We start from the raw sequence: 21,181 nt of genomic DNA, 5'->3' as shown, positions 1-21,181 counted from the left end.
ACTCTAATTCTAGGGATCAATGGGTAGGGGTGTGTGGTGCACCTTTTGCTGACCTCCCTTTGGGACAGCGTCTAAGATACGTCAAACCCACATTGTATGCCCTCGTTGTATCTACTCGAGTCTGACCCATGGCCTTCGCAGACCATACCCAAGTGTAAACTGTAAGTCAACTAGACCCGTGGTACACACACACACACACACACACACACACACACACACCCCCAACTAGCTCGCAAGTAAGTAGAGCCGGGTATTAATAGATTGAAGGTGCATCCATACAACTCGTTTCCCCAAGCACCAACTTTGATCTTTTCGTTCTTAAACCCTCGTGTAACTTGCATCCGCCTTCTTCCATACTTTGGATTTTCACTCACAACTCGACTACTTTTCCCGTCGCCCCGCGTGGCCGATAGTCGCCGCCCCACCCCATAAACGAGGTGTATCACTTCTCAGAATCCTTGTTGATTGCCTCACGGCTGCCTTTCTTTTCTCTTCCCCCCTTCCGGAGGCTTCTGCTTGATTGCGCTCAACTTTTTATTGGCGAAAACAAACAAGACCCGGATACGGCCCGGGGAGAAGGGGATACGTCATGACATCGATAGTGAGTTTGCTTTTTCCTCTCAATCTGTCTACCCATTGCTTCTCTCGCCCGGCGGTACCACCTCATCCTCCCCCAAAAATGTCCAGTTTCCCCGGACCAGCAGCCAATCTCGACTGCAGTGTCTTGCTGTCCCCGGCCGTCAAACCTGTCCGTCCGTCTTGCCTTTTTGTAATTGGCGAGAGCCGCTCGCTCACCGCCTCACCGCTTCCCGCATATCAGTGCACATGCCCATCCTCTCCGTCTTCCCCGTCCTCCCAGACATTCAGACAGACCAGACACGAGACACCGGCAATCAGGAAAGCATCCCCACGACTGGGGCCCTGCCTGTTGCAACCGGCCTCGCCTTGCCCAACTTTCTCATCCCATCCCAACCTTTCTCCCATGTCCGAACACCGCAATATCCCGTTTTCTAATTAGCCCTTCCATCTCCTGTCCTCCCCCAATCCCACGCACAAACCCATTCACCATCTCCCATACCCCCTTCAGACTGACCATAAGAAAGGGAGACTGCGCCGCCATGGCCTCTTCCATGTTTTCTCGCAACTACCCTCCCTGTCTCTTGTCACACATAACTTTACCCATGGGCGCCTGCCACGACTCGTATCTTAGTCTACCCGTCGTGCCCCTTCTATATCCCGTCCCCCGTCTGCCCGAGGACAAGCTGCACCACCATCCTTCATCTACTCTTATTCTCACACACCGTCATGCCTGCACCTGTTTTTTGAGAGAACACCATTTTCTCCCCCTTGCTGCGCGAGACTTTGTTGTTGTTGTTGTTGTTTTTGTTGTCATTGTCTCTCTCCCCTTCCGCCCAAGGTCGCTCGCTGTCTTTTCTCACGATGCGCGTCCCGTCGTTTGAGGACACTCTCGCCACTCCTGGCGAACATAGTGCAGCAATGCCTCAACCACCAAATACGCAGTCACTAATGACCGGCCTCCAGCTATGCCTCGCTCACTACTGCGACCAACACGGCCCGACCCCGCTGATGGTCACCGAGGGCCTACCCGTCCCATGCACCACATGCTTCGATAATGGCCCTGTTGGTTATGCCGACCAGGATCAACTCCGACCCCGGACCAGCGTCCCAACGACTGCTGCATCTCTGAACCAGACAGTGGCCATGACCGATGCGCTGCGCCAGATGCACCTCAACCCCCATCGCAGCTCGTCTATGCCCACCTCTGAGAACGAAGCCCAGGTTCAGCGCGCCGCCATTCTTCGTGCGTCCGCCGCCAATTCCCCGGCTTCGCCACTGTCGCCTTCAGCCATCGAGACCCCACCCGAAAGCCCCCGCCGCATATCAGAGCAGCAACCGCAGCCACGACGAGACTCGAGTTTCCGCAGAACCTACGACGAATACGTTACGAAGCGCGCCGGCCCTTGCGAGAATTGCGCCTTGACGCTACCGCAACGACAGGGCAGCAAGGACAAGGCCGACATGAAGGCCGAGCGTGGCCCTACTTTGCGCACCCGCGCACCATATGCGAGAGTATACGGGCAGGCATCGCCGCCAGCCTCGTCTGCTAGCGATACCGACGGAGAAAGCCAACCAGGACGAATGCACCGAAGAGCAACGGGCTCCTCCACGACGCGATCCAGCATGTCCTCGGGGAGACACACAAGTCATATCCACTACCTCGACTATACCTCGACCCACGAACCACTCATCCCGTCTTCCTTCTCAATCGTGCGATCCTCATGCCTGCGCACGCTCTCGCTGGAGACTCTCCCTCGTGCGCCCGCAAATCCTACGCCGAGTGCCTCGCCACAGTCCAGCAACATGCCCGCCTTTGTCACGACGCACAGCGCCGGGGCGGCAGCGTCTGGTGGTCCCATCTTCTTCGGAGATCCAGTCAACGGGTACACGACGGCTTACATTTTCCGCATCCCGGATATGCACGCTAGAGGACACAAGCGAGTATATGCCTTCCTTGCCCTGAGCACGCACAAGGAGCGTCTTGCTATGAAAACATTTGGATTTATGGCTGCTGCCTTCCGTGATCTTGCGTCATGGATCCAACAGCTGGCGGAAGCCGAAGCCGAGAAGGCAGCCGAGGCTAGTCCCGTGGGAGGCCCGCAACACCACAGCTCTTATCCCATGATGACCAGACCGGACAGAGAGGGACCTGACCGTGGTGGCAGCAGCTTTCTCACTGGAGGCGGCGGCTTCTCAAGGCGAATGGGTGGCGGTCCCGGAGGGGTCTCGCTCAAGGCCCGTGGCCTTGCTGAGCTCGTCGGTATGCCCGATTTCTTCATCGAACTTCATGCCAAGTTTGTCAAGCTCATGCTTGAGCTCGGTGTCGTACTAAGCTCCTAACCACTCTGGTGGCTGCACATATACGTTTACAACATATTGTCCCATTGACATCTCATAGACACGAGATGGGGAAGGCTACCCCCTGGGAGGTGGGGGGTATCAGTGCACAACGCTCATCTGCATGCATGCTCTGGCAGGTTCAGCCAGAACACGTGTTGCACCGTGCGAGAACAACCTCGAACCAACAAGCAGCAACAGTAATGACAATCGATAATCATCTTTGCTTGCTGGTTGAGATGGAGACGAGAAGCTAGGAAGGAGAGTTTTGCGAAAGGAGAGACGGATATACCCCCCTTTGAGATGAAGGTCATCTCACATTGCACCATGGCTTTCTGCATTAGCGACGGCAGCATCCGGAGTCTTTTTTCATTTTGTTATTTTGTTTTTGTCACTGAGCCTTACCAAGCGTTTTGCGCTTGAGCAGAATGGCTCGACGGACTTTGATATTCAGGGTTTGTTTAACAAAAGGGGGTGGAAGGATTGCTGAGTGTGTTGTTTTACCTCATAGCTTATGATTCATGTTCTTCCCCCTCCGGTTTCTTACTGACCGACCTGCTCTTTTCTGCGCAGGCTTCTTTTATTTATTGTTTTATTCTCTCAACTGATGGAATCCCAGGCCGGTGGCTGGCATGGGAAAAGAGGGGAAAGGAATAAAAGGCAACCCAAAAGCACTGGAAAGGGAGAAAAAGAAACCACTTAGAAATAGGAAATCTGGCCTCATAGGAAAACAAGACTTGGGGGAATGTGCACAACGGGGTCTATCAGAAACATAATCCCGCTGCCAAATCAAGCTGGGTGTCTTTGTGCCTGTTACTCTTTGATTCTTGGTGACGTGAAACCCCCCCCCCCAATACGCCTTGAGGCGGAATGCGCGGGACGCTAATAAAGTTCAACGGTTTTTATTTGTCCGTCACTGGTCGATTCCTGACATGACGCGCAGAGTTTGGATCCTATTATCTACAATGCCACATGCCTACGGACCGGAGACCAAGAGAGTAGGGGGGGAGGGGGGGAAGAGTGATGTGTAACAGGGGACTCGGCGAACCGCTCGTTTACCTCGGTATTGCGTCCGGAGGGCGGGAGAAACATCTAGTCGTCAGGAAAATCCGAGCTCCGGGGCACACCGGCGGGATATTGCCGACTCTGTTCCTCCCTCTCCCGTATCGTCCTGCGCGCCGACCCCGGCCTCGTCCCCGAGATTGTTCCGCCGCCGCGACGCGAGAGGTTGCAAACGCCGACAGAGTGCCGTGTGCACGCAGCATAGGGCAGCTCGCCCGTGCGTGTAGCTCATGCTGAAATCCCAGAGCCGTCGGTATCGTATCCCGGCGTCCTGTATATCTTTGTTCCTGTTTCGGTATTTTCTTGTTCGAAACGTCATCACAATGGCAAATACTGACAGAACGGCGACTGGCAGCGCAGCTTTTTTACCAAGTGTATTGTACAAGGTGACGCCGAGCTTCGCTCCCCGAAGCCTTGAAAGTCTATCCCTTCCCTAATCGTGTCCCGGCGTGCTATTACATCGCCAGCCTGGCAGCGTGCAGTGTCTCGTTCCTCCGACGATACGCTTCCTTGCCCCCCCCCCCCCCCCCCCTCCATGCGCATCCTCCGTCTCCTCCTGGGCAGCGTCCGCGGCTTATTTGTAAAAGTCAAACTTGTTCTCATCGCTTGTGCCCTTGACCTGGCTTGAGTAGGCGTCCTCCAAGTCGCTCTGGATGATGTTGTAACGGTTCTTCCGCACTGCGCGGAGACCAGCCTCCTGCATGATGGCAGCGATGACGGCACCGCTCAGGGGATCGTTGCGGACGATCAGAGAGTCCAGATCCACTTCAGGAGCGAGACTCATCTTGCTGGCGATGGTGGAGAAGATGAGACGACGTTCGCGTCTATCTCTCAAGCTGGGGAACTCAATCTTTCGGTCCAGACGACCGGGACGGAGTAGGGCGGGGTCGAGGGTATCAGCTCGGTTGGTGGCCATGATGACCTTGACATTGGCGGTCTGGTCGAAACCATCCATCTGGTTGAGTAGCTCCAGCAGAATACGCTGGACTTCACGATCGGCACCAGTCTGAGCATCGAACCGTTTCGTCGCAATAGCATCGATCTCGTCGATGAAGATAATGGCGGGGGCGTTCTCGCGGGCCATGCGGAAGACGTCACGAACCATACGGGGACCCTCGCCAAGGTACTTCTGCACGAACTCGGATCCGACGACGCGAATGAAGTTTGCTGTTGTGGAGTTCGCCACAGCCTTGACCAGCATTGTCTTTCCCGTTCCGGGGGGGCCATAGAGCAACACGCCGCGAGGGGGGTCGATACCGATCTGCTTGTAGAGGTCGAAGTGCGTCAAAGGAAGCTCGACAGCCTCACGGATCTCTTGTTTCTGCATGTCCAGACCACCAACATCGGCATACGTCACGTCGGGCTTCTCATCGGCGCCAAGCATGGCAATGGAGGAGTCCGCTTCGGGAGGGAGAATATCGACGAGAGCGTTCGAGTGGCGGTGGAGGGCAACGGAGGACGAGGGCTTGAGCTTCTCGCGGTCGAGGGTGGAAAGGATACGGACGACATAGTTGGAGCCGGTGGAGGACTGCACGATTCCGGTGCTGCGACGGGTTAGCTATGATGAGGTCCAGCGGCTATGAGAGCAGCTGTGTGCGGGGGCCTGCGTACTTCTGATCGATGGCTTCCATGAACTGCCCGATTACCAGCGGAACGCTCTGGATCCGCTTGATTTCCTCCTGAGCCCGGACAAGCTCGCGCTTCAGACTCCTATGACGCCTTGTCAGCAAACCGAATAAAATGCGGTGATTCCGAGCAAGTCCCACCTCTGCTCATCCTTGATGTACTCCTCCTGCAGCTGAATGTACTCAAGTTGTCTCTGCAACTTCTTCAATGTGGCATAATCGTCGCCTCCTTCCGTCGAGATGCCCTCGAAGTTTTCGATACTAGGGATTGTTGAGGGCGCCGTCTTCTTGTGAGGAAGCGTCTGGTTGGCCAGGTTTTCTACCAAAACGTCGCCCATTGTGTCAGAGATTAGGCGAGAAGTGGTGTCGTCGTAATGGGGTTTCGGGCACTATATCTATGTCGGCGATCGCAGAAGATGTAGGGTCGCGGGGAGTGGATTCTGACGTTGACGATGGCAAAGGTGTTGTCAAGCTTGGTGGTGCTTGCCTGCTCTAGCTTGCTGTAGGCGTCAATGGATACGCATGCAGCGTTCCAGCCTGGCTTAGTCAGGAACCTCGTAGAAGCTCTTGTATCACGTGAGGTCTACTTCCCAAGGCAGACCTCATTGCTGGTTGATTGGCTGAGCAGGTGACCTGGAGCAGGGCGGAATGCCTGCGGCACGCTACCCACTCTTTGAGGCAGCGATGCTCTCCGATTGGTTAGTGGAGGGGCCACCTTCCCCCGCCATGTATACTGTGGGGACAGCCTGGGAGTAATCCCTGCCATGATGATGTTAGGGTCTCTCCCGCAATCCACTGTTAGCGACGTCGGTGAGTGTCACTGCCGGACCTTAGCACAGCGTCCAGCGTCGGCACCTATCTCTTATCAACCTCCCCTAAGCCCATGGGATGATGTGGTGGGCGGTGATTTACCGGATGCCTCGTTAGGCCTCGTCCCAGTAAGTGACCTAGCACTGTACGGTATCAGTCACAGGCACACCTCTTCTCTTCGGTCTCGTACCTATAATCGCAACCTTGACTCCTTCAACATCTCATTCTCTCCGACGACACACCACTGGTTCCTCCACCCGACAAGTCGCCTGGTGTGCGTCCGTCTCCATTCTTCCTCCAATCGTTCTGACTGCTTTCAAACATTCTCGGAGTTTTATCGTCTCTCCTCCATTTCCCCTCCAATACCCTAACCATCGTCATGTCGTCGTCTATTGCTATCCCGATGACGCCGTCGTCGGCCAACACATACCACCACCAGTCTGCCCAGGTGCGCGGTACTACCAGCTCCTCTTCGTCGATGTACTCCAGTTCCCCTCGGACTTCGTCCCCATCGTCCGCTCAGAAGCAGAAGATGGCCCACGGGCGCCGTCCTAGCCTTCTCAGTATGTCATCCCGCCTTATTTTGTGACCATGAAGCCAGTCGTCGCAGTCTGGCCAGGCCTGGATGTCTCGGGTTCGTTGCACGGCATACCGCAGTCACTTACTGACATTTTGGGAAGGCTCCGCCCTGTCAAAGCAGGAAAGCACCGTTATCAACATCGGTGAGCCAAACGGCACCCCGCGCCTGGTATGACCACTTGCAACCCTTGATATGGGGTATTCTGGCTGACAGGCTTATCAGATCACCTACCTCTCCTCAAGCCAAGGCTTTGCGTGGAACCCAGGTATGTCCCGACTTCAAACCAACTGCTACCCCACCTCAGGCTGACAGGGGGATGGCAGAGATCTTCCTGCCATCCTACGTGGACTGCGACTACGTCCCCCTCGAGAACCGCCGGGAGCCTGTACACGAGATCGTCCTCAGTGACGAAGAGATCAACAATATGTTCCCTCAATAACAGTTCCCCGACCGGCGACCATGACGCTACACACGAACACCAACGTCCTGCGTGCTTTAGACCGATGGTTCTCACGAGACACCCTTTCATTTCCATACCACGGCGTCCGATACGACCTATAGCCTCTTTCCGATTCTTCTTCCACCATTTACATCAGACTACCTTCCGAACTAGAACAGCGGATAAGGCCATGCCCGGACCGGAGACGCACGGGCATGTGTACACACTGAGTGGAAGCACAATACATCCAGCATTTTCCTCTTTTATTGGGACGAGGACTTTTTATTAGCACCTGGGCTTGGGGGATCATTGGTGGAGTTGGAACTTCTTTCGGGCCGGATGGGGTTTCCGTCACGCCATATTTCTTATCAGTTTGTTGCCGTTATCCTTGGATTGGGGCGTTCTTCGGTATTGCCAGCACATACCCTCTTCCCACCCTCGATCATGTACCATGCCGCGACTGCTTCGGTTTTCCATTGCTCTGCTTTCACACCTTTTCCATAGTCCAATAGAGTCAAAAGACACTATTCCTGGTATGCTTTCCGTCATCCAGGGCCCCATTGGTGCACAACTTGCGCGCCCCCTTGGCATGTGAGGCTTATGCAAGTTTGGTCCCATACTTGTAGGGGGGTTTGAACAGCCAAGGTAGCATGTCGGCCGAGTATGAATATGCAGTACACTAGGTGATGGTTTACGGGTTGCGTCGGGGTAGTTGAACGGACCTCCCTCAACTTACGACCTTGGGCATCCACCAGCCACCTGTAGGATTTCAAGTCGCCGCCAAGCTGGGGTTCTCCGCAAGGCATACAACTCAAAACCCGAGATTCTTGAAGACCACCAAGAACGGTGCCATGTTGACCTTGAATTCTGGTGAAACGTCCCCTTTGGTGACTGACTCAAGCCCTCTCATCTGAGCAGCACTGGCACGGCGCACTGCCGTCGGGTGGCCTGTTTGAACGTCTTTCCCAGATGGCGTCGAACCGCAAAGGTGAGAGAAATGGGCGGGCCCGGCTCAGACTGGCCGGCGCTACTGTACGGTGTACATGTTTTCTACCGCACCACCCGAACGCTATTCATCAGCCGCCCCCGAATGGCGCTCCGCTTCCTGGCCTGGCCTTGCCTTCCCCATGCTGCTCGTTCCTCAAAGGTTGTTGCTGCCAAGCAGCGTGGACCCCTTCGTAACCGCGCCCCACACATCGGTTGTCCCGCGCCAGGTTCCCAGCGTGTGATTCGACAGTCCTGTGACTTTGCGAAACTGGGACATGGGGCCGTAGTCATAGCGCCGAAAGGCATGATGCCTGGGACAACTTGGATGAAAGATGTCGCCGAATGGAACGTTGAACTGCTGGAGTCGTTTTTCTCTCCTTTGCTGGCTGTTCCGCCCTGGCCGGCGAGTGGCGAAGTGCACTAGGGATATCTCTGTTTGCCAGTAAGGGAGCAGCTGATTAGGTATTTGTAGTTTGCATAGCATTCGCCCTATCCAGCTCATGTAGGGATATACATAGTAAATTACCCAGGGAAGGGTAACCTGTCACTCACGTTGCCGGTGTCGTCATCGGTGGGATGTAATATTGTGTGATGCTATTTTCAACAAAGTGTCCTTGTTCCGTATCTCCTCTTGATTCACGACGCAGGAAGCACCGTCGATCACATTCACGATTGCCGTTGGCTCGAACTGTGGACCCGTGGGATCCTGCGTCACCTCGAAGTAGGTTAGACGCATCGAGTATCCGTAGGGGAGTCATCTTCTCCCGATTCACTCTTTTCTTGCCCCCCCTCCCCGCATATCCGAAGTCCGGCGCTACATTTGAAGACAGACCCGAAAAAGGACAATATTTTTTTATTCTTATTTTTGATTTCATCTAGTTTTTTTTAGAGTTTTTTTTTAGTTTAGATACGGCCATCTTACGTTCTGGTGACGATTCCTGCAAAAACAAAGTCAGTTTTCAGGAAAGTCCTTGAAGACCAGGCCCGTCTTCTGCTCCGTGTTGCACACACTGGCCCGGCACCACGGTAGGATGTCTGACGCATTGTCCGACCTCGGCAGTTTTCCGTTGAGGTCGTACTGGCAGATGCAGGGGGAGGGTCATATGCTGATATCGATAAGACAGGCTCGCTGTGATGAGCGACAAGCACGGGTGAGCGGCCTGCGGAAAGGTGGGACATGTCGGACGACGGAGCTTGACGCACGCCGACACTCAATTGTTCTCTCCTCCGGGCCGTCGTCCGACATAAACACGCGATCGACCACAAGCCCCCTGTGGACTAGACGAACACACGACGCCCGACGACACACCAAACATTGTTTCCTGCCGGTACGGCACGCGTTTTTCGTCCCCTCCCCTTTCGACTAGACCACCCTTTCGACGTAGGATGGAGTCTGCGCACAGGAAGATCGAGCTGCAGTCCCACGAGGACCTCGCGTTCCTCCTCAACAACGTCCGACGCGCCGCGCAGGACCAGCTCGATAAGGCATTCCCCCACATCGAGGGCAGTACCTCGCAGGAGGACGAATTGCGGGCGCCTATTGAGCGTCTCGTCAACGAGGTACGGACTCACTTTTGCTATTGTCCGCATTTTTTGTTCGGACGTATTTTCATCATGTAGGCTTGCTTGGCCACGGAGTTGCCACCCAGCGCATTTCAACGATTCCATGCCGGTTGTATGCTCGGGATGATTGTGTCGAATCTTCACACGGTTGAGTCAAAAATTGAGAGAAGCCCAAATCGCTGACACACCGTTCCCCATATCAGTACATCAACAAAACATTCACCTACGCCGCCCCAAACCTCTCCATAAACGGCCTCGACGCCGACCCCGCCAACTTCCTCTCTGACAACCCCTCCGACGAGCCCGAAGAGACCTACGAGCCGTGGGACGCCCGCCTCCGCCAGCGCGTCGAAGACCTTGCCCGCGAGGAGGAGGACCTCCTCAACGAGATCGCCGCCCTGAAGAAGTCTGTCCCTGGCGCCGTCGCTGCCGCGGCGACGCACCACTTTAAGACCGCGGCGGCAGCGGACGAGTCCGCGCTCGAAGCCGCTAAAAAGGCCAAGGAGGACGAGGTGAGAGAGATCGAGGCCGAGGTGCTCCCGCTGGAAGAGATGGAAAGAAAGGCAGAGGTCAAGGAGGCATTCAGTGGCGCGGTTGGGGCGCTGGGGCGGTTGAAGAAGGAGATGCCGGCCACCGTCGCGAAGATGGAGCGGGCGAGGGTCGCAGGGGAGTACACCGTCACGGAGCGGTCGTGACGAGTCCCGTGGGAGGGGACTGCTACGAATGCTTGGGAGTTTCGGCGTTAGGGGGCTCTATACCACATCTTGCCACTCATAGAGGGTTTCCTCGATGTTTTAATCCAATCAAAACGAGTCATCTACGCAGCCGGCATCACATCAGCACCATAAACCACTCAGAAAAAACAGCCGTGGGACTATTCTATTACGAAGGATCCAGGTGTCCAAACGAAAGTATGTATAACAGGAAACAGCTAAGTGTGCCAAAACCAACACGGGTATGAGCGATTCTGCAAAAAGAAGCTCTTATTTTTAGACCATTCCCGGCTTCAAGCCTCTTTCTACTTCACCCCGGATGCAGCGACAAACTTGCCAACGCCTTCTCTCTAGCTGCTCGACCGGCAGCATAATTCAAATAACAATCACCTCTCTGGACGCATCGCGCGCGAGCTATATCGAGGGAGCGCTTATGCAGCAGCAGGGGCCTTGGTGTCCGCAGTAGCATCGACAGTGGCAGCGGGAGCAGGAGCGGAAGCATCAGCAGGGGCAGTGACCGTCTCGCCGCCCTTGTTCTCAATGACGTCGCTGGCGGGAGCCTTGGCCTCAGGCTTCGCCCACCAGGGCTCCTTGGTCCACTCCTTCTCGTGCCACGGGCCGGCGTCGCTCATGTGGCAGCCGCCCTGGCACTCGCACTTACCGCCAAATGCCTTGGGCAGGTTCTCGGCGGGAATCTGGGCGAGGAGCTCTTTCTGGTAGCCCGAGCCGAGGATGTTGATCTTCTGGACAGTCACGGGGTCGAGCCAGCCCTTGACGACGCTCCAAACGGTGGAGAAGCCCCAAGGGGCGTTGATCATGTAGAGCTTGCCGAGGCGCTCGGGGTAGTAGTTCTGGGAGATGACGGAGGCCTGCTTGACGTAGCTATAGACCTGGGGCACGCGCGTGATGGTGACACCCTTGAGGTCCATGATGGTGCAGCAGGTCTCAACGAGGTGGTTGTACTTGCGGGAGCAGGAGGGGAAGCGGGGGTCGGCACACTTCTCGTACTCAACAGCCAGGTTGGTCAACATGCGCTCTGCGGTGGTAATCTTGTACATGGCGGTCAAGTCGATGCCGCCGAGCTGCTCGATGTAGACAGGACGGCCATCCTGCGGGTTCAGGCGTTAGCAAATTGCAGAGGCGATGGTTTTCCTCAATCCCACATCCCTTCATACCTTATCGTTCTTGTGGTAGTACTGAGGGTAGAACTTGAAGAGCTGCTCCTTCTCAGGGTACTCCCAGGTGGGCACGGTCTCGTCAAGCTTGGTCGTTTTCCGCCATTCCTCGAAGTCGACGAACCTAAGGGTGTTCAGTCAGCTGTCGGTGCACCTTTTGAAGTCGGGGAAAAAAAAAGGATGCTCACATCTGCTTGGCCAGGTTGACATCGAACTTGCGGGCGCGGAGGAAACGCAGCTGTACCAGCCGTGTTAGCAGTCAGGACAGAACATTGGCGACGCAAGCTGCCTTTAATATTGCGGTCTAGCTCGGGAAGTAAAAGAGCCTACCAGAGTCAAGGTGTCGAGACGCTTGCTGTAGCCATCAGACTCGAGCATCAGGCGCAGCTGAGAGACCTGGGCCTTCTGCTCAGGCGTAAGGTGGCCAGGGTGGCCATTTCCGGGCGTCGCGGCGACGGTCGGGAAGTCGTACTGGTCGTACTTGGGGTCGAGTTCCTGTTGGGACATGGTGGGGCTGGTCTAAGGGTCTTCGGTTTACGTGTGAAGAAGGGTCGGCGGTGTGTAGGAAAGAAGGAGATTGAGAGGGATTTTGCAACAACGCAAAAAAAAAAAGGCGGGGTGGGAGAAGAAGAAATGGGAATTCGCAACGAGAACGATGCGGCGCGGGACCAGGTGTTGCTCCTGGAGGTAAGTCGAGACCAGGATCGTAGGTGTGTTTAAGGAGGAAGAAGCTGAGCTGTGGGGAAAAGGGAAGGAAGATCTCTGGCGGAAAGTAGCGGAGGCTTGGGAGGTCGAATTAAAGTGAAGTTGCTGGCGGAATGCCAGGCTTCGTCATACATAGCGACCGTCGACCGGTCCCGCACGCTGCTGCTACCCGCCCCCCCCCCCCCCCCTGGCTGCCCCTCAAATTGGCTGTTCGCCAGTCCGTCTTCACCGCACTTACGCAGCCACATCTAAGATACGGGAATACGTATGCGTTTGCTTGTGGGCGTCCTTACGTAATGGACTGGAACCCACCCACGAGCATTCAGAGGCGCTGGAGATTGGTGCATCGTGGCCCGCCAGATTGGCTGGCAATGTGTCTTGAATTGTCATGAGTCGGTCACGTTCTGTTTGGGCACTGGTTATGAAAGTGGTATCGGATTTTGGTCGTGGGTGTTTGTGGCCCGATGTATCTGAGGTGAGCCTTGACCGGGCTGGACTTCGGATGGGCACAAGATCCCAGCCTGTTCTGTTGGGTGTTCCATAACATGTCATCCTTCACGCGGTTGGATGCGCTGCATAGGTTGAGTCCTTGGTGTGGCACAGATGAACTCGATACTTTTATTATCGTGATGGATGCACCGGCACATTGAGGCCTCCCAGACTCCAAGCCGGAACCCGAAATTAGGTCATCTTCGCACCCCTTGATAGGATTCGTAAGCCTGTAAGGCTCTTACCCCCCAATATCGGATAGAGTTCCGAGTCTATTATTGACTGACTGAGCTCAGGGGATTGTGCATCGCAGTGAGGCGCCATCGTGAAAATGACAGAATTACCAAGTGATTTTTGTTTGGTATCGAGCATTGCATCAGCCGTTCGCCTCGCTTTCGTCCCCTTCCTTCTTGATGCCCTTTCCTTCTTCCTTGTCTTTGCGCTTCTGGACGACCTCCCAGTTGTAAACTCTCGCAATGGCAACCTCCATGGTCTGTTTTCAATCAGCATACTGCGGACCGCTCTATCGGGCGCCAAACGTACCGTGATCTGCTCTCTCAGGAAGTCTAGGTCTTCTTCGCAGTTTGATAAGCTCGTTTTCGCTGTCGATAGCTTGGAATCGAGAAGCGTTTCGGCTTCGTCGATAGGGTACGACAGCATCACGTTGGCCTATCGTTCAGTCAGTCTCAATCTCTCGCCATGTCTGTTCAGTCGCGAAACGTACGCCTAGCCAAATGTACACTTCCTCGGTGGGCGGGATCTTCGCCTTGGAGTATAGCGTGTCGTTGAGCTCGAAGGTCGTTTCGATTGGTTCATCATCGTTCTAAGTATCAGGTCAGCCCTCCTCTCTAAGCTGGCGTATCGACGGGTGGCCCGTACCTGTCTGAGCTTCAAGAATCGCACGGAGTCTAGGGTCTTCTGGATATCGGGGATTTTGTCTTTCAGTCCGGCCATTCTCTTCTGAAGGTTCAGCTCCATGAACTGGTATTTCCTGCACACGTCGACGGGTTACCAACAGTCTCCACAGGCCTTCGTTCTGCTCGTTGACACAGTTCTGGACATGTGCCTGGCGGACCAAGCACGAGCGGGCGACTCACGAAATCATCTCCTGGAAGTTGCGCATCGTCGGTTCGACATCTTCGCGGGTGGTGACGTAGTCCTCAACCTTGTCGACGAACGGCGCCTTGGGGATACCTCGAGGGTTGCTGGGCGTGGCATCTTTGCTGCGGTGGGGTGAAAATTGTTAGCATAGTCACAGCAATCAGATATGGTGAGAACATTACCCAGCTGTATCCAGCTTCTTGCCCTCTGCCGACATTGTGGATTTGAGCAAATATTGCCTTTAGCGCATCGTCTGTTGTCGGCAGGAAACTCGCGATTTTTCGTAACGGTGTGGAGGGGAGCTGCATGACGGTCCGCCACCGAGCCGATCCTACGGTGGCCTGTTCACCGAGGTGAGGGGTACATGCTTGGTGGGGTAGGTCCTTACGCCCCCTCCCCCCCAACTTCACTGGTTTTCGATCCCGATACTCCGCAACTCCAGTTGAGACTCCAGGCTGCTAGAGAATAAAGCATGATGGGAAGACTTGGAGTTGAAGTGTTGCAAGGAGAGAAATGTGCTGACCGAAAAACTATTAGCCATGACATCCAAGTTATGAAGAGCAGTAGCCGGATAATAAAACCTGCAGCCAACACCATTCGAATGCAAAGAGAATTATCCTCACTCGTGGAAACCATATCTCTCAGCCTGTTGGTTGCTTCATATACTAACAGATGCCTATAGAGATGCAAAGGAAGAGAAGATATCTCTGTCCAAAGGTTCCTAAGACAGAACACGCGGCTTATTCATCAAGGTAAGAGCTCACCGCCGCCCCGAACGGACTAGCAGCACGCCATGACCGAGCGCCCTGCATGTCCATGTCTCCATAACAGAGCTAAGCTACCTTATCTGGCTTATCTAGGGGAGCCGATAAACAAATTCCATTGAGTTTAAGCCGGTCCGGCTGGTCTCCTTGTAAACACCTCTCGTCCCCGACAAACCTCTCCGCGACCAATTGATCCCTTGCGCCCTCTCGTCTCTGTCTCAATTTCACCTGTGGTCTTGGCCAAGTGAAATAAATTGATAGACAAATCGCTTCCGAGTAACCCTTGAGGGCAGCGCCTTGATCACCGGTGGCGGGGTAGTATTCCAAGAGCTCGGTAAACCAACCGAGAGACGCAATAATGGCGGACGCTGTGGTTGACCCCGAGGTGGCCGGCGGCGCGCTGCAAACGGTCAAGGACTTGGCAGCTGGTGCCGCGGGTGGCGTTGCTCAGGTCTTGCTCGGTATGGCTTTTTGTTTGTCCACGTGAGATGCTGGGGGGAAAGAGGGAGCCGGCGATGTGTGCTCGAAGCTCTCGTGCCGACTTCGGAATGACACCCGAATCTCATGAGCGACCCATAGTCATCACCACCGTCTCACTCAATCCCTCCCTCAAAATCACGCGCGGCACATGCGCACACAATACATATGTCGACAACAAGAAAACTGACATTTCCCAGGCCAACCTTTCGATATCGTCAAAGTCCGCCTCCAGACCTCAACAACGTCCTCATCGGCCCTGACCGCCGCCAGCCAAATCTACAAGAACGAGGGCGCCCTCGCCTTCTACAAGGGCACCCTCACACCCCTCATCGGCATCGGCGCCTGCGTCTCCATCCAGTTTGGCGCTTTCCACCAGGCCCGCCGCTACTTCGAGGCCCGTAACGCTGCCTCCTCCCTCGGCGCTAGCCCGGCCCTCAGCTACGGCCAATACTACGCTGCGGGCGCCTTCGCCGGCGTCGCCAACTCGGTCATATCGGGCCCCATCGAGCACGTCCGTATCCGCCTGCAGACCCAGCCCCACGGCGCTGCGCGGCTGTACTCGGGCCCCCTCGATTGCGTCCGCAAGCTCTCGTCCCACGGGGGCGTGCTGAACGGCCTCTACCGCGGCGAGGCCGTGACAATCCTGCGCGAGGCTCAGGCCTACGGCGTCTGGTTCCTGGCCTTCGAGTGGATGATGAACGCCGACGCCGCGCGCAACAAGATCGACCGCAAGGACATCCCAAGCTACAAGATTGCCTTCTACGGCGGTCTGGCCGGCGAGGCGCTGTGGCTCAGCAGCTACCCCTTTGACGTGATCAAGAGCAAGATGCAGACGGACGGCTTCGGCAAAGAGCAGCGGTACAAGACCATGCGCGACTGCTTCGCCCAGACGTACCGCGGTGAGGGACTGCGCGGGTTCTGGAGGGGCATCGTGCCGACGCTGCTGAGGGCCATGCCCGTCAGCGCCGGCACGTTTGCGACGGTTGAGTTGGCCATGCGGGCTCTCAGCTAAATCGCTGTCGTTTACTTTTCATCGGGTGCAACGTCGAGGGGGTTGTGTTTTGGGTCATTTGTTAGAAGATACAATTACGGGCTTGGCAAAATAGAAGTTTCAGGGGCAAATCCTTCCTGGAGTCTGCCATTTTCTGTTTCGAAATGACTGTGTCGTACATATACGTCCCTGGCATTGTTACATGGCAATAGACCCAAGCTAGGACGCTTAGCGTTTATTCCTTGTTTTCAACTCTACGCTGTAATATGTGTCTCGCGTTTGCCGGCGTAAGCGTATCGATGTCCAGCTCCTCCAGGAGTTTCTTTGCCTCAGCGTTGTCCGTAAACACCCGGTCAGTAGCATCCTTGAGCGACAGCGTACCGTCCTGAGGTTCGGTGGCAAGGTTGAGCAGTTTCAAGGCGTCAGCCAGACTACCCAGCGACCCTACACCGTTCGGGATGTACCTCTCGACCAGGGCGAAGATGGCATTGAGGTCGCGCGTAAACTGCGCTGCGCCAAATGCTGTAAAGCTCTGTCTCATGAGGACCTCGCCCCAGAGCATTTCTTGGAGCTTGTCGAGAGCCGCGCGCCACGTACGACGGAATGATGCGGTACCGATAGCCTTGAGCAGAAAGTCGAAGTTGCGCTTGAGGATCTGATTCGGGTTAAGGGGCGTTTCACGAATAGGGTCTTGGCATGACTCACTCTTAGGGGTTCATCCAGTTCGGGCGTGACAGCCAGTTGCGACGGGTCGACTGTAGATCGGTTAGAGACGGACACAACTTGACTTGTATACCAGAAAGGCTTACTGTCTGAAACGCTATCGCTGATGGTCGTCCAATGCGTTCTTGTCGAGTACGCCCTGAAGGCCTTGTAGTGAGAGTCGGCAAGGGCATTGACCAAAAAGTCCTGGGCCGTCTTGCGTCTAAGGCTGTACGCGGCAATTGTTTCATCAAACAGAACCCCCTCGTCGCCTTCTGAGCCCACGGCAGCAGAAGTGCGGTCCTTGACCTCCTCGTAGCTCATCTCACCTGACATCCTTGACGGTTCGCCCTCTTTGGTTGCACGACCTTGCAGTTGGTCCCACAGCGTCACGAAGAACTCCTCGTTACCCCAGTCCTTGAGAGTATTTACGACGTGGTCTGCACTGCCGTATACTTTGCATAACGACTCAAGACTGCCGGTGCCTTCGAGAGCAGCGAGCTGTTCCTTGGTGACGCCGTGGAGAGTCCTGCCGACCGTGGACGTCAGTGCCTGGTAAGCCTCCAAGGAGCCGCGGAGACGATCATGGAACTCGTCGAGAATGTCGAGTTGGATGCCGATTAAGAAACGCATTTTGTGCTTAAAGGTACGAACTCTCTCATATTGGGTCGTGATAGATCTCAAGAGATCGGTGACCCGCACAGCTCCAAAAGTCGGCTTGGTCTTGCCCGTCGCAGCGTAGTCATAGTCAATGTTTCGCGCATCTGGCGTGGCCATGATAGCCCGGAAACGCTCCAGGGCAAATTCCTTCTCGGCTTGGAACCAAGGCTCAAACCAGTCCTCGAGAATCTCCGTAGCAAGGCCAGGCCAGCCCTGCTCTGCGTTGCCACCATCGTAGTTGAACTTGGTCCGAACAGTCTCGTCGAACGTCATCAGCTGACCAATGAAGTTACTAAGGAATGCCGGGTTCTTGGCTGTATCGGCCACAACGGCCTGAACTTTCTCCTTCAACACGGGCAGCATGCTGGTGATGAATGCGCAAACTGGGTCGATGTAGACCAAACTGTTCACTGCAGGCGTGTCGCGGAATTTGGCAGCGAGTGTGAGACCCAAGTTGTCCCTGAAAAAGTCTTCCCACTTCTCGATAGTCGCCAGAAACCAGGGAAAGCAGTGAGACCCAACAGCATCGGGCTTGCTCGTCGGTTTGTCGCTGAGGAAGTGGAAGCGAAACTCGGAGACAAAAATTCTCGACATGACGTCGAATGGCAGTAGAGTGACAGTGGATTTGCTCAAGATGACCTCTTGAATCTGGAGGTCAAGCAACTTTTCGAAGCAAGCAAGCCACTCCTCGTCCATCTCAGAAGTTGGTTCGACCATGGGCCACGACCTCTTGCTGAGCACAGCCTCCAGCTCGCCCGACATTGTTTTCTTCATCTCATCCCACAGCGCATCGGCGACGCTGCGCACGTGATTGACGAGGTGGACAGCAGCGTCGTCGGCCGGCCCAGAAAGCTCCTCGAGGCGCCTCGAAAGCTGCTTGAGCTTTGAGTACGGCTCCAAGGCCGCCTTGGGGCTCTCAGGAAGATGCGATCGGGCTTCGGTCCGCAGTTTTTCGACATCTTGTAGCAGACAGAGATAGCTCTGGGCGAGCTCGATCGTCTGTAGCTTCTTCATAGGCTGCTGCAGTCTAGCGATGGCCTGATTCGGGGCGTCGGACGCTGCTGCAATCTTGACGCGGACGTCGATGCTGTGCTGAAGTTCCTGGAAGTCCTGAACGCGTTGAACTAGCGAGGATTGACGGTCGCCGGCTGTGCGACGAGCCTCGTCGAGCTGTCTTATGGCATTGTCGAGTTGGGTTTGGAGCTGGCTCCGCTGGACTTCAACATTGGCGATTAGGGAGTCGAGATTCTCGAGATCGGTCGTGGACTGGAGCTTGTCGTCGAGGAAGTCCTCGACGCGAATATCAAGAGCACCGGTCTGAGGATGACTCTCGCGTATTGTGGCCATTGTAGTAGGTTTTAATCACCGCAGCTGAGGAGGCGCATCGACTGTCAAGTTCGCAACTTGTGGTCTGAACAATGACGTGGAGCTCAGTACGATACAATGGTGGGGTGTATGCAATTATCAAACCGGACTGGACTGGTATGTAATTAAGTGAAACGATATTTATCTATGCAAATACCCGTTCGACATAGTGTCTTACCAGCCGCTCATAGATGTATCTGGGTCCTGCCACCCAAGTTGGTTCCTCTTGCGCGTAGAATAAAGAAGACGTCTTTTAAGCAACCAACTTTGCACCGACCGTATATTGGGATAGTTGATCTGGCTTTGACAAAGACTCCAGGAGACGAACGATAAGCTCTGCCGCGCCGAGTTACACGGACCTCTTTCCCAGCCACACATTAATCGAAGAAAGTATCAACACATTCCTATCTCGGGTGTTCAGCGGTCTTCCAGAGAAGAGGAAATCTCGGGGCACATTTCAACCAAATGTCTACAAGACATGCGGTTCATTAAAGAGCCATCGTGGCATTAGTCAAAAGGTTGTTGATCCTATTCAAGAGGACAGCTGTCTAGTGTTATGCTCGTGTATACGGACCCGCCTTGACGGGTAAGATGAGAGTTATAGACTAGGTGCGTCAATGGCTTACAAGACGTGTTTCATCGCGAACGGATGTTGAAGATGACAGCGCACAGTGCCATAGCAGATCGATTCTATGGGTGGCCGTGTTATTAATCAGCTGCCGGGCGAAGCCATCACACTGGTTCGAGATCTCCAGAAATCCGGGAGCTCGGACTTCACAGGCAGCGCTAACATGTTTTGGGATGCAGCGTCTATCTGTGTGGATCTAATAGCCAGCAAAGAGGAGCGATCGTTCGACCGCAGTGACAGATGTCGATATGTTTGTAGTGCAATGCGTCGATTATTTGAACATTCAATACGAAGAGCTGGTTGACGGCCATGTAGACAAGTAGAGCGGTGTGTTGGACCGCCTTACCGTCTTGATGGAAATCACGGAGCTGTCTGGGGTTCCGGCGGTAAACGTATTCCGCCCAGCAAGGAAACCGACTTCCGAATAGTCTCAGCCATTTGGGATGTTTGGGTGGCTTACCATGTATGTGGCAGGTTGCCAAGAGTCTGTATCCGTCGAGGAGTCGGTAACGAATCTTGGCTGTCATCCAGCACATAGCGTTTTCAATGCTGTCGCCATGCCAACAGGGGGGCAAAGGGCCAAGATCCGTGAGACAGCGGCACAACGCATCACCAAGACTCGGCGCGAGCGAGAGAATGAATGAAAACAAGGAATCAACCAGGTAGACGTGCCGGACCCCGGCTCCGGGTCTCGCCTCAAATGCAGGAACGCCCGAGATGTGTTCCCGGGTCGAGTCGCGTGCAGGTTGAATTGGGTTAGACACTTTGTAGACGGCAGCCTGGAGTAAGCGGATGAACAAGGAAGGCTGCAGGATGCACAAGATAGGTACGAGGGTTTAGACGCCCAGCCAAACCCACTTTAGGATGGTGGCGGCGGCTTCAGAGATGTTTGCAACGCAGAGAGGAAACATTCATTATTGAAGGACTCAAATACGACACGACGACGAGAATCGAGGCAGAAGACGCGAATGCGCAGTAGAGTGTTACGCTAAGACGCGGCCTTACTATGTAGATTCGACGGGGGACACGGAACGGGGGACCCCTGAAAAGACGTCACCCAGCCACGGGCTTTTTTTCAACCTCTCAGGCCCTCTTAGCCTGTTAGGTGCCCGCGCTGATGGAACCGCCTTCCCACTAGGGAAGTGCAGATACCACAGAAAGGCATCCACCCCCCCCCCCCCCCCCCCCGGACAGTTGGCCAGGGTGCGCGCTAGGTACTTGGGTACGTACCGGGCTCACCCCCACCCTCCACCGCTCTGCTCGCCCCAGGAACCGCTGCGATGCTGCAAATTGCCCTGACAACGGTGGCAGCGCCACGAGTAAATAGAGGAGGTTGGCGTAGCTACGTAACGCTCTTCGCCCTTCTTGGTGCGCCAACACCGCACAGTCGCTGGCAAAAAAATGGATGGCAGGACCAATTGCACAT

The 21,181-nt window shown here is 55.1% G+C and overlaps 8 protein-coding genes across 8 annotated transcripts; 4 read left to right on the top strand and 4 right to left on the bottom strand.

Moving 5' to 3' along the window:
* Window positions 1–1,527: 1,527 nt before the first annotated feature.
* Window positions 1,528–2,919, top strand: GLRG_02010 (uncharacterized protein; the record flags this gene model as incomplete). The annotated part of the gene is made up of 1 exon (XM_008093344.1): window positions 1,528–2,919. The coding sequence occupies one exon, from the start codon at window positions 1,528–1,530 to the stop codon at window positions 2,917–2,919; it is 1,392 nt and encodes a 463-aa protein (XP_008091535.1).
* A 1,633-nt stretch (window positions 2,920–4,552) lies between these two features.
* Window positions 4,553–5,941, bottom strand: GLRG_02009 (26S proteasome subunit P45 family protein; the record flags this gene model as incomplete). Its single annotated transcript, XM_008093343.1, has 3 exons — window positions 4,553–5,522; window positions 5,590–5,688; window positions 5,745–5,941. 3 exons carry the CDS (start codon window positions 5,939–5,941, stop codon window positions 4,553–4,555), a joined length of 1,266 nt encoding a protein of 421 aa, XP_008091534.1.
* Window positions 5,942–6,792: 851 nt separating this feature from the next.
* GLRG_02008 (uncharacterized protein) lies at window positions 6,793–7,432 on the top strand (the record flags this gene model as incomplete). The annotated part of the gene is made up of 4 exons (XM_008093342.1): window positions 6,793–6,976; window positions 7,094–7,161; window positions 7,216–7,258; window positions 7,317–7,432. The coding sequence occupies 4 exons, from the start codon at window positions 6,793–6,795 to the stop codon at window positions 7,430–7,432; spliced, it is 411 nt and encodes a 136-aa protein (XP_008091533.1).
* A 2,373-nt stretch (window positions 7,433–9,805) lies between these two features.
* Window positions 9,806–10,677, top strand: GLRG_02007 (uncharacterized protein; the record flags this gene model as incomplete). The annotated part of the gene is made up of 2 exons (XM_008093341.1): window positions 9,806–9,979; window positions 10,186–10,677. The coding sequence occupies 2 exons, from the start codon at window positions 9,806–9,808 to the stop codon at window positions 10,675–10,677; spliced, it is 666 nt and encodes a 221-aa protein (XP_008091532.1).
* Window positions 10,678–11,126: 449 nt separating this feature from the next.
* Window positions 11,127–12,377, bottom strand: GLRG_02006 (CRAL/TRIO domain-containing protein; the record flags this gene model as incomplete). The annotated part of the gene is made up of 4 exons (XM_008093340.1): window positions 11,127–11,804; window positions 11,871–11,994; window positions 12,059–12,108; window positions 12,201–12,377. 4 exons carry the CDS (start codon window positions 12,375–12,377, stop codon window positions 11,127–11,129), a joined length of 1,029 nt encoding a protein of 342 aa, XP_008091531.1.
* A 1,063-nt stretch (window positions 12,378–13,440) lies between these two features.
* Window positions 13,441–14,382, bottom strand: GLRG_02005 (prefoldin subunit; the record flags this gene model as incomplete). Its single annotated transcript, XM_008093339.1, has 6 exons — window positions 13,441–13,557; window positions 13,608–13,733; window positions 13,789–13,887; window positions 13,944–14,055; window positions 14,162–14,287; window positions 14,348–14,382. The coding sequence occupies 6 exons, from the start codon at window positions 14,380–14,382 to the stop codon at window positions 13,441–13,443; spliced, it is 615 nt and encodes a 204-aa protein (XP_008091530.1).
* Window positions 14,383–15,287: 905 nt separating this feature from the next.
* Window positions 15,288–16,421, top strand: GLRG_02004 (uncharacterized protein; the record flags this gene model as incomplete). Its single annotated transcript, XM_008093338.1, has 2 exons — window positions 15,288–15,390; window positions 15,607–16,421. 2 exons carry the CDS (start codon window positions 15,288–15,290, stop codon window positions 16,419–16,421), a joined length of 918 nt encoding a protein of 305 aa, XP_008091529.1.
* Window positions 16,422–16,635: 214 nt separating this feature from the next.
* Window positions 16,636–19,109, bottom strand: GLRG_02003 (RINT-1 family protein; the record flags this gene model as incomplete). Its single annotated transcript, XM_008093337.1, has 3 exons — window positions 16,636–17,055; window positions 17,106–17,155; window positions 17,210–19,109. 3 exons carry the CDS (start codon window positions 19,107–19,109, stop codon window positions 16,636–16,638), a joined length of 2,370 nt encoding a protein of 789 aa, XP_008091528.1.
* Between the last annotated feature and the right edge of the window lie 2,072 nt (window positions 19,110–21,181).

The sequence above is a fragment of the Colletotrichum graminicola genome, assembly GCF_000149035.1.
Source record: "Colletotrichum graminicola M1.001 genomic scaffold supercont1.7, whole genome shotgun sequence".
NCBI classification, from domain to species: domain Eukaryota; kingdom Fungi; phylum Ascomycota; class Sordariomycetes; order Glomerellales; family Glomerellaceae; genus Colletotrichum; species Colletotrichum graminicola.
The sequence above is the reverse complement of the archived record's forward strand: the minus strand, read 5'-3'. Positions and strand labels throughout refer to the sequence as shown.